This window comes from Dufourea novaeangliae, unplaced genomic scaffold (genome assembly GCF_001272555.1).
Source record: "Dufourea novaeangliae isolate 0120121106 unplaced genomic scaffold, ASM127255v1 scaffold21, whole genome shotgun sequence".
Lineage (NCBI taxonomy): Eukaryota > Metazoa > Arthropoda > Insecta > Hymenoptera > Halictidae > Dufourea > Dufourea novaeangliae.
Window position 1 is genome coordinate 7085737 of NW_015373910.1, and position 11728 is coordinate 7097464.

Consider the following 11728-nt stretch of genomic DNA (forward strand, 5'->3'; position numbering starts at 1 on the left):
AACCTTTAGAGTACCCCCCGTTACGTGACACAAGGATACGCTGATTATTACGAATGTCCTATACCTCGTCTATACTTCTAGAACATATACTAACAATGTGACAACATCTTCTGACAAAAACCTTCGGTGTCCACATCGCAACAGTACAAATTATCACAATGCCCAATAACGGAATCGCGAGAAACTATCCCTTTCTCTCGATATTACGCGAGCACCAGGGTTTCACGCTGGTCCATTTAAGGTTCACAGAATTAATGAACGTTGGTGATCTCTTGGAGCATCCCCAGAATGTGATCCAGCTCCTGCCTGAAGTAGCACAATTGCCGATTCTTCCCCTTCTCGTTCTTACAGTCTTTACATTGCATTCGATTCCGCAGCAAATCGCGCACCAAACTTTGCAAGGTCATTTCCCTGCTCTCGTGTCGTTGCTGAAGAATCGTTATCTTGTCTTGTAACAACTGCAGCTGCTCTGTACTCTACAAATACAGGATGAGAAAGTAGTTGCACATCAAAAGATCCATATAAAACCCCAAAGTAACGCACACTTTGTTACATACCGGCGTCGATAAGTACTTGACACGTTCGTTCAAAGCCTTCACTTTGTTCTCCAAGTGCTCCCTCTCAGCCTTCAAGACAACCACTTGTTCCTTATAGTCCCTCAATTTCTCAATTTGTTGCTTCAAGTGCGAGATCACAGCCACTTGAGTGTTTATCTGGCTCTGTTCAAGAACAGCAGACAAGCAACATGATTAAACTGTTCATCGATGAGATGTACTACGTGCAAGCATTTGAAAACAGAACAGAATGTGCGAAAACAAATGGTAACAGTTAATACTACTGCACGTAATACTACAGACCTGTAACTTTACCACTTTAGAGTCGCCCACTTTGACACTGTACTCCTTCAGCAAAGTGGCCATCTCACGTTCATGCTCTTCCTGCAGAAGATTCAAGTCGTGCAACCGTTTGTTCTTCAGGGCCATAAAGTCTTTGTTCATTTTGTTCAGTTCCTCTTTCAGAATGTCATTCTCATCTGTGAGTCTCTTCACTAGATTATTATCAGTGTTCTCTGTGTACTGCATGGGATCATAAAGCTTCTGCACAGACGCGGACAATCGTTGAGTATTTATCTCTGGAGTGTGCCCATTCTGATAGACATTCGAGTTCTGGTCATTTCCTTCTGTTGACCGTAGACTTAACAGCTTCGAATCGGAGGACACCATACCACGATTCATCTTCTCACAGTCGATATTCTTGATGGCTTTTCTATCGTTTAACAGTTTCTCCCTCTCCTTCTGCAACCTTCTGTTTGTCTTCTGTAGCTCTTGGAATTCTTTGGTCAGCTTAGAAACGGTTTTATCCTTGTTCGTCAATTCAAATTTCAGTCCTCTTATGGTAGCTAAAAGATGAGTGTCTTCCTTAGGATTCTGAGACTTCAAGCTTATTTTAACCTGTGGCTTCTGGTCCCTTTTATCGTCCTTCTCGAAGGACCCAGCCCTCTCTTCTTTCCTGATAGTCTCCACGCCTTTGTTCTCAACAGGTCTCGATGCCGTCTGAGTGAACATATCATTGTACACTTTGTGATTCTTAATACTGGCCTCCAACAGCTTCCCTTCTAGCTCCATTATCTGCGTAGAGTATTTCTCCTTCATGTCAGAGAACTTCTTCTGGAATTCAACTAGCTTCTGCTGCGCTAAATCATCCTTCTCCTTGATTTCACATTCCAAACTTGCTATTCGATCCTCCAACAGCTTCAGCTTCTCAGATCCTATCTTCTCTTGTTCGGAGTTCGCTGTCAGTATAAGAGCAGACACTGAGTCAGGATTCTTCCTCTTCAGTATCCGTTCCATTTCACGCACCTGCCTGTTCAAGTCTGTGATCTTCTTGCTATCGAGAATCACCTGGTCCTTCAGCTTCTGCGACAACTTCTTCTCTCGTTCCACGTGACTTTTAGCCACCTGAAGCTTCTCCAGTAAAGTACCCTCTTTCACTCTCAGCTCCAGCAACTCTTTTTCCAACGGAAGCACATTCTGCTGAAGCTTCTCAAACTCCTGCTTCACTATACGCAGTTGTTCGGTTTTGGAGCTCAGCTTCACAGACAAATCCTCGACTTTCTTCTTCAGTTCCAGCTCCGCTGTCGTCATGGCTTGTAGCCTGTCGGTGATAAAATCGTTCTTTGTTCTCAGTTGCTCTTTGAACATCTCCAGCTCGTCGTTCAACAGATTGTTCTGCTCCGTCAAGTCCTCGTTCTTCAGTGCACAGTCTGCGTTCTTCTCTCGAAGCTCGGATACCTCCAAGTTCAACTTCAAAGCTTCCTCCTCGAGGTCCTTCACCTTGTCTACAAGCTCTTGCAGCTTGCCTGACTCGAACGTTGTACTCTTCTGTTTTTGCAGCTGCCTCATCTCATCCTGCAAACGCTTTGCGTCCTGCACCAGCTTCTTGTTCTCTGTCTCGTACCCCCGAATCAATTTCTCCTGTTTCTCCAGCTCCTTCTCCAGAAGTACGGTCCTTGTGTCTTTTCGAGGCTGCGACGGTTCTGGACGTTTTTCGCTCAACGACAGCTCATCCACCCTCGCCTTTAAAACTATATTCTGCTTCTTCAGGGCGAATAATTCCTCCTCAAAGGACACACGCATATTGTCCATCTGGCTCTTGTACATTTTCACTTCAGACTCGAGCTGTTGCTTCAGTAGAGCGTTCTTGTGTCTCTCTTCGCGACACAACAACTCCCAATTCTGCTTGGTTAGATTAAATTTATTATCACCGCCCGCCATTGTGGGCTTTGGATAACTATCCGGTGATTTCATTGGGTATCCTCTGGACATGGAAGACAACGAGAAAGTGGAACCAGTCTTCACCGGATCCTTTTTTGGCTTTGGGGATACCTTGGTCTTGGGTGGGGCTTTTGCGATTGGTTTGATTGTAGGTTGTAACTTTGGCTTTAGTATTGGCGATCTCCTGGTCAGAGAGCTGGCGGGTTTCTTTGAAAAGTCTAATGGTTTGGTTGTCCTTAAGTTTTCTACGGATGTTCGAAACGGCGGCTTACAAATCTGATCGTAACTCTTGGACTTGGAGAATTTGATTTCTTTTCTTGGAGGCTTAATACTTGACGCGCTAGCTGACTGGGAGGATTTGCGTTCTACGCTACTGCGTTGAGTTGTCGCTGCACTTACACTTGTTTTAATCTCTGACCTGGCTGTAGTCTTATAAACGTCCGTTTTCGGGTCTGTTGGAGCTTCAGCAGTTTGGTATTTCGCACTCTCTACTGACTTCTCGGCCAACAACTTCGGAATCGCATCTGCGAACAACTCCAACCTTGGCGTCAGACCAACTGCGTATAATTCTTCTTTCTTTATGTCTACTGTTGTAGCTACTTGTTTCGGAGGTTGTTGATCTTTCTTAACAGGTATTTTCACCTCATTTTTGCTGCTGCTACTAGCGTGTTGCGACGGTTTACGTTCTGTGTCTGCTGCGCTGGAATCCAATTCAAGAACTTCGTGCTCAGTTTTCGGCTCACTCATCTGAGACAGTTCTTTCTCCAATATATCAGAAATCTCCTTTTCCGGAAATTCAGGACTCTTGTCGCTCTCGAGATTCCTTTCCAGAACAGATGCCTTATCCTCAGGTTTTAAAGGAAACGGGTCTGCATGATTACCTCCGTTCGAGTTCTGTTCCTTTTTATCGGCCTGACCCTGTAAAAGCTTCAAAAAGTGTGAAAAATCTTCTTGCCCAAAGCTCGAACTGCCTGACATGCCTCCTTCGACTCTCTCCTTCGATCTCTTCAATAAATCCTCGAAAAAATCTTTATCTACGTCAATTATCTCCTTTTGCAAATTATCCTTGTCCGATTCGACCTTCCTGGTACTGCTTAATTCTTCAGACTTCGAATGCCTTTCAATTGGATCGTCCAAATCAGAACTGCTTGACACTTCCACCTTCTGTTCTTCGAATTTCCTTCGTTGCAACTCCAATGTCTTTGGAGCTCTCAAGGTGTTCACATTTTCATATAGCACTTCGATACTAGGACTGCTTTCCCTTTTCTTCTCGTTCTTTGGACTCCTTTTGATTTTTTCTGTCTCCTTGTGCACCTCCTCCTCTATCATTTGAAAGATATCAGCTTCTAGTTTCCTAACTCTGCTAAGACTTTCCATGTCTTCCGCGATATTTTCAGGTACTAAAGTGTCGGTTTTCGAGCCACTCTTGGATAAACTACTACTGTTTTTTCTCACAAGTTTTTCAGCCTCCTCTAGCAACTCTTCCACAGATTTCTCTTCCTCTGTTTGATTTTTGGTAGAGTTCCTCGACTTCGTACGGTCTGGAGCAGAATTTGGGCTAAGAGCTCCAGCTATCTTGCTCATTTCTTCTAAGATACTACCTATGTCCTCGTCAGTCGCGTCTGTATCAATAGAATTGTTAGTAATCTTAACTTGTTCGTCCTTGAGATACTATAGAAAATAATGGACAGCTAAAAAGATTCGATCTGTGATATTACTATCTGCATTAATATTTGTTTGGAATTCTAATGGATAAAACCCATATTTCTACCGTATCCAATATTTTCAGCTGTCATTGATATAAATAAACTTACTCTCGAAATCTGAAGGATATTTGTCAAAAGCTGTGGAAGCCAAAATGTCACACAAGGTATCATCTTTATCTTTTGCTTCAATTTCATTTTTATGCATGGCCTATGTAAAACAGAATACAACAGAATGTATTTTACATAATGGCTATTACATAAGTACTACTATACACTATTATTAATTACTTTGCACATTTTTTCTTTCTCCAAAAATTCTTTCATGGAAGAGCTAATATCCGGCGAAGGTGAAGGTGTCTGCTTGACTTTTACTTCAACCTGAATGGCATTGGACACTTCGAGCCTGGTCTCCGGCTTTTTCAACCACCATTTCTCTTTCTCATTCTTCTCGGTTGATTCCAATTCTTTATTCACCTTGGGCTTTTCTTTTATTCTAATTGAATTTTCACCTATACTAAGACTGATGGAAGAGCCCAAGGTATCATCTTCAGTTGATATTAGCTGTACACAAATTAATTATGTATGAAGTTTGGAGATTCTTCGTAAAAAGAGAATGTAACATTATGTTCCGATCAAGCAAAATTTTCTACAGAAACGGTCATTCAAAAGGAAATTAATGAGAGAAATTGAAAGCGTCAGTGTCACTCTGAATAGGTTAACGTAACTGGCGTATAAAAAACGAAGTAACTCACGTCCTCCAGACGAGGTGACTTTTTTGCGTTCGAAGACATTCGGATTTTTTACTGACAACACTTTCGGTCACTATAATTAACGTAATCGATCATTTTTCCGGGATCATTTGACACTTGCCGTGCTTTTTGTTTGTTTGTCAGTTTTAATTCGCTCGATGGTCGTCTCGTAGCGACCTCACCTGTCCAGTACCGTACATTTACTTCTTACACCCTAGTGCAAGAAAAATTAAAAAAAAAAACCAAATACAATAAGATTCTCAGCAGCAAATTACAGACAATTAAAGGGAGTTTCTTATTTGTGAAGAAATGAACGGAACAGTAACCATTTATATAAGAAAAATCTACAGAAATGTTTCTTTCATCGCTCAAGATTCGAATATTTCATTAATGTAAAAATACTATTTGTAATTTTGTAATTGCAATTTATTCATTCATGTAATTAGTTAAATCATTAATTAATCGTAAAGAACATTTCTTTAATTAATAACGACGAGTGCACAAGAGGGTGACGATTGCACTTAGCAAGCCATAACAATGTATTAGAGAATTTAACTTTTATAACAATTTAGATCAGAATGCATAGAACACCGATAATAATTATTCATTTTACACGAACCCAATCACACACTATGGATCTCGCGAATCTTACAGCATTTCCACGAGTCCTAAATTGCAATAGTCACGTAAATGTTACATTTATATAAATAACGAAAATTGCTTTCATCGTTGTGGAAGGGTGTCTTGGGTAAAACGGACAATGTAGATTAACGAATAACTTTACACGCATAACACCTGCATATCACAATATCGTGTATATGAATCTATATCTCTTATATATCATAAAATATATATATGTGTATATATAATATGAACATATCCTTTAAACTTCGAAGGCGTCTTGTGAATTTTTTCGCTATAGTTACGAAAGTCTACATATACATCCCATAAATTTGTAACATTTCCTTTTAGAATACACAATTTTCGACAGTGCCATTTTGTTACTAAATTATTTTTCAACAGAATTTTATGGTTACCAGTACGAAGTCGATTACAGATAATTATATAGCTTCCACAGATACCCAATCAACTAGAAACATATTTATAATAATAAACTTTCTATATGTAAATACATTCAACCAGAAAAACACCAATTATTCTAACATATTCTTCGCCGTTTATATCACGAAAAGCTTGTTCGTAATATTGCAAGTTTATGGGTTGTACGTAAAGTTCCCTTTTTTTTGTGACTGACTGTACATAAACTCCTTAAGCGTATATATTGTAACATTTGTCGCCGTCTTTTTTTTGCGTCAGCGTCTGACAATCACTTGTAAGTGTACATTTGTCGTTCATAAAAATAATAAGGTATTATATTAACGCTTCCCTATCGCTCTCATTATCAAAATACACGGATAAAGGTACATATATATATTACTCGCTGGTTCATGCTCGCGAAAGTACTTCCTCGCTACGGTCCCAATATTTTTCGATATCTTATAACCGGGAGTACTATTCAGAGACACTGCTCCCTTCCCGGTTAAGAGTCCCTAGCTCTATCCTACCACACGTTACACAATGAACGCGAACCTGATTGAAAATATTCGTTAAAATCTCCTCGAATAAAAATATATATATACATATATATCTCTATTTCATCCCATAAGCCGGCGGCGAGTTCAATGATAACACACGTGCAATTTAAATAACTCTTTGCTAACGAACTTCGTGTTGCATTCCTCGCAATAGTGCTTAATATTATTATCGACCAGCTTTATCGACGCTGAGATATTCTTGGCGGTGACGATGCCTCTGATCGCCTTCATCAGGTCCCTCTCGGTCGGTTTACCCGCCTCGCTTAGATTTCGAAGGCTTCTCCGTAATTTCCTAGCGGACACCTCGGTGTTGCCCAACTTCTTTATCCTGCCGTTTCGAAGAATCACATCGTGACTCCTCAAATACTTGGTCGAATACCCAGTATCCGCGATCCCGTTCAAATTCACCCTCTCCGATTTCGGTTTGCTTCTCGACGTGATCCTCGGGGACTTCAATTTGTCGAGGGCGACTAAGGATTCCGCTGAACCCAATACAACGCAATTCACTCTCTCGTTTTGAATGTTCGCTAGAAGATCGTTGGACAACGCGCCAATTTCATTGGCCAGATTGGAGCTTCGTTCGTTGCTCGACAACGACGCCAACGGTTCGTCCGACGGGTTATCCTCGAGATCGGAAAGGTGTTCTTGCTTCACGGAGCTAATCATATCCCCTATCGACACCTCCCTAGACGGTACCTTCAATTTACTCGCTATGTTACGAACTTTATGCTCGTCCACTCTGTATCCATTTACCCTCGATCTTTGGTTTTTATTCCTGGAGTACTTCCTCTTCGGCCCTACATAATCGACCGTCCCTTTCCTGGGTCTGAGAATACGACCGTCAAAGTCGTCGAACTTCTCCAACTTGATCTGCGTCGCCTCGAACTCCAGCTGTGGCGTGGTTACATCCGATTTCGGTGTCTTCGATGTATGCGCCGCAGCTGGTTTCCTTTTACTTCCCATATAGTTCACAGATATCTTCCTGGGTCTCAAGTTCCGGACAAACACGCTTTTCGTTACCTCTTCGTTAACGACGGTCATACTTTTCACATCTTCCATAGGTTTTATATCCGAAGAATTCGTTTTTTTCTTGTTTCCAGTAACGGTGGTCGGTACGTTCGACTGTTCTTGAAACGTTCTATCGTTGAAGAGATTCCTCTTCACCAGCAACGTGCCGTTCGCCTGACCATTGGTCACGGTCTCGATGTTACCGTTCCGATTGCATCGCGACATCGCGGTACGTTGATAATTCGTTGATAGATTTCGATTGCTTTGGTCCATTTTATCACAGCAACACCTGCATCTGTACGCAGCGGCGGCGTACGAGAGATCGTTCGGCTGGAACGCCACGGAATTAATGTAGTTCACGTTGTCAGCCATCGGGCTGATGTTGTACGCGTCGTAATCGGGCGGCTCGATCTTGATCTTCACGTTCTCGATCTGCACCATCGGTATACCGACCCTCTCCTGGGGATCCTCCTTTCTCATCCAGGACAACTGACTCTTCAGGTTCGCGTCCGTTTTCAGACAGTCGACGTAAAACTTGTGAAACTCCTCCAGCTTGTAGCTGCACCGATGGCACATGTGTTTCGGCAACAGGTCCATCTCATGCACCTACGGATACATACAGTCGATGCAGAATGATTGCGTGGATCGATGCTGAAGACGGAAAGAGTGGGGGGTACTGTACGCGTGGTGTCGATGCACGATGATATAGAGAAGGATAATGATTTTTTGAGGATACTCGATATTTAAGAAAAATAATACATAATGTTTATAATAAATTTAATACCAATGGCGTTATTACTAGGGCTGGGTACTAACGAGAAGGCTATATCATTAACTGCCCGATAATCAATACATCTGTCCGTTAAATGGCTATTTAATATCGAAGTAAAAGTAACGTTCTGTTAAGGTGAAAATATTTCGATTTTAAGGTCAACCAATCGATGTAGTTATTTATGTTGTCATTCTGTTGGGTGTAGTTACTAGTCAGTAGATAATTGGACCTAGAGTAAAAGTTGGTAGCTTAGATTTGACAATTACTGATTCTGATCAGTCTTTAATGCAAGGTAATCGATGACCATTAAACCGTCTTATAATGGCTAGTACCGAGGCGTGAATATTACTTCACGATATGATGTAAGATATCGAAATAATTTGTCATCGATTCGAATTGGTTTTAACTGATTTTCAATCGTCGACCACCCATTAACTCCCGCGACTGTTTCAGCTGGCAACGTTCCGCGTTATGTACTCCCAATATCAACATGGTCCCGCGCCTTTCCGCGATCCCCCTGAGAAACAGATCCTTCAAACAATAACAGTATCCAGCCGCAACATACATCGCGCAATAAAGGAATAAAAAGCGATGATTACATTTCCGAAGTTACGCAATAACGTTGGAATCGTTAATGAAGCATATTGGCGCGCAAAGTAATGATAACCTCACTTTCGCCAGCGGTAAATACCACCCGTTAACGGACTTAAGCTCTGAATACAAACGCGACTTTCTAAAAGAAAAAAAAAAAGAAAAGAAAAGAATCATTCCAACGATAAAAGAAACGATCGAGCGTGTCCCGTCTGATTCGACGAAAGAAAGGAAAAAAAAGAAGAACCTCTCGCACACATTCGTAGCAAGAAAGAAGGTGGTCGAGGAGGGGGCGTTCACGATTATCGGGAAAGGACACGTTGAGTTACCGCGGCGGAATATACCAGGCTCGTCTGTTCGTAAAGGGAGAAACAGAGAGTGTGTTGTGGCGAAGATGTATGACGTACCATGATCGGTAGAACGGCGTTGATTTTCTTCACGTGGTTCTCATTCTTGTCGAATATATTAATAGAGATACCGGATTGCTTGCCGCAGAGACGGCACACGCGGCTCGACTCGAGGGTCTCCATAACGGTACAACAGGGAGCAACCGAGAGTGTTTCGCGCCGCGCGACGATTGTGTTATAGTCGTCGCGTGCGAGAGGAAAGCTTTCAAGCCCCTGATGCGTGGTGTGTTTAGCGAGATCCGCCACGCGTGGCTCGTGGCAGCCTGGTCTCCGTGTCTCTGTCCCCGCGCGCACCGCGGGAAAATGTATTATACCTCGCAAAAAGCTCCGAGAGCGCGGGCTCTCGCCTCCGCGTCAGACAACCGTAATATAAAATTGGTACGTCACGTTTTCACCGTCTATCGTCGTCGTCTCGAGTGAGAGATAGATAGATAGAGAGAGAGAGAGAGAGAGAGAGAGAGAGAGAGAGAGAGAGAGATAGAAACCCACGAACCCTGACGCACGAGCGAACCGCTTGAAAAAGTACGGTCGATGGAACGTATCGCGGCCGGTATGACGCTCAATCCTACCGGCAGACGAAAAAATTCACCCGACAATTTTCCCCGCGACGCGATCCCACGGATACCACCGCTGCCCGTCCGGTTCGGAAGAGGAAGATCGATTTTCAGACGGCTCTACCACTGGCGATCACAGTGATCGGACCAATTCCCGAGCTCGCCTTTCTCGTCGATCGTAGCATGCTGACATCTGTCGGATCTATCGCGATACATCACGCTCTGAGACTTGGATGATTAAAACGGTAGGGACCACCACAAAAAAATTAATTATTGTGTTCTAACCTGGTTAAGAGGTGACAGACGTCTGTGTTTTGGAGCGAAGATCGTTTGTGAGGTACCTGTGCCACGATGGAAAAGGAAGGATCCACTGCGGTCGAGAAATCGGTCGCTGAGAAACACGCAGAGAGGATGAAACGGTTACGGGATCTACATGCAAAGAGGGTATGTAACGTTGAATGCATTGATTAGGTTAGAAATGTTTGTAGTAATTTTGCGAATGGCAGATATCTTTTAGTGTATTAATCTTGTTTCGAAACGGATCTTTTGGAGGAAATATTCCCTATATGAATATATTGCTTTCGTAGAATGAAGCCAGGCAACAGAACCACAAAGAGGTTGTTGAAGAGGACAAAAGGAATAAGCTCCCATCCAATTGGGAGTCGCGTAAAAGACAAGCGGAATGGATTGTGCAGGATGAGTCTGCAAGGAAAGATGCCCAGGAAAAAGTATGTGCAATCTTGGATTGTCGAAAAAGCAGATCTATTTACGTGATGTATTTTATAGGGAGAGGACTACGAAAGGACAAAGTTGCTGCACATTGATGCAACAGAGGCAGAGCGTATAGCCAGAAAAAAAAAGAATAAGAAGAATCCGGATCCAGGTTTTTCAGATTACGAGCAAGCAGCCATCCGCCAGTACAATAGGCTGGTTAAAAATATCAAGCCAAATATGGACACATACGATGAAGCTAAGGATAAATTAGGGCCAGCTTTCTATGGAGATAGAAACACTATATTGCACGGTCTTCACGAGGACAAAAAGGAAGCTGTAGATAAGATGGTGCAAGATTTGGAAAAACAGTTAGTATAGTAATATCGAGTACTTAAACTTGATGCAACATGCGCGTATTAATATACATTATTTTGTTGCAGAATCGCAAAGAGAGATAAGTATAGCAGAAGAAGGATGCACAACGATGATGCTGACATTGATTACATCAATGAACGTAACGCTAAGTTCAACCAGAAATTGGAGAGATTCTACGGAGAATACACACGCGAGACGAAGCTGAACTTGGAAAGGGGTACAGCTATATAATGGGAGAACTTTAGGACTAATGGACTTACTATAAATACGTTGTATTGTAAATAGTACTTCAAAACTCATACAAATAGGAGTCAGACTACTATTGAGTCGTTGACCGTTTAATAACGAGAAGTGCAGATGCGGTTTTTCCAATCTTAATCCCGTGTTCCTGTATCGAAAAGGTCGAATTATATATATTATCACATTATATATTAATTTCATATGACGTACGCTATAGTAAATAAAAAAGAAGAACTGAATTAA

General features: G+C 42.1%; 3 protein-coding genes across 3 annotated transcripts; 1 reads left to right on the forward strand and 2 right to left on the reverse strand.

Annotated features, from left to right (window-relative positions):
* Positions 1 to 5303, reverse strand: LOC107194010 (centrosomal protein of 162 kDa). Its single transcript, XM_015583567.1, has 6 exons — positions 5233 to 5303; positions 4769 to 5041; positions 4589 to 4688; positions 858 to 4396; positions 558 to 719; positions 1 to 476 (listed from the first exon to the last, which is right to left on the reverse strand). Exons 1-6 carry the CDS (start codon positions 5269 to 5271, stop codon positions 252 to 254), a joined length of 4338 nt encoding a protein of 1445 aa, XP_015439053.1. The 5' UTR covers positions 5272 to 5303; the 3' UTR covers positions 1 to 251.
* Positions 5304 to 6404: 1101 nt separating this feature from the next.
* On the reverse strand, positions 6405 to 10012 carry LOC107194040. Its single transcript, XM_015583603.1, has 2 exons — positions 9603 to 10012; positions 6405 to 8438 (listed from the first exon to the last, which is right to left on the reverse strand). The coding sequence occupies exons 1-2, from the start codon at positions 9723 to 9725 to the stop codon at positions 6909 to 6911; spliced, it is 1653 nt and encodes a 550-aa protein (XP_015439089.1). The 5' UTR covers positions 9726 to 10012; the 3' UTR covers positions 6405 to 6908.
* Positions 10013 to 10388: 376 nt separating this feature from the next.
* On the forward strand, positions 10389 to 11693 carry LOC107194193 (pre-mRNA-splicing factor Syf2). Its single transcript, XM_015583777.1, has 4 exons — positions 10389 to 10600; positions 10744 to 10884; positions 10943 to 11238; positions 11311 to 11693. The coding sequence occupies exons 1-4, from the start codon at positions 10508 to 10510 to the stop codon at positions 11474 to 11476; spliced, it is 696 nt and encodes a 231-aa protein (XP_015439263.1). The 5' UTR covers positions 10389 to 10507; the 3' UTR covers positions 11477 to 11693.
* The last annotated feature ends 35 nt before the right edge of the window (positions 11694 to 11728 follow it).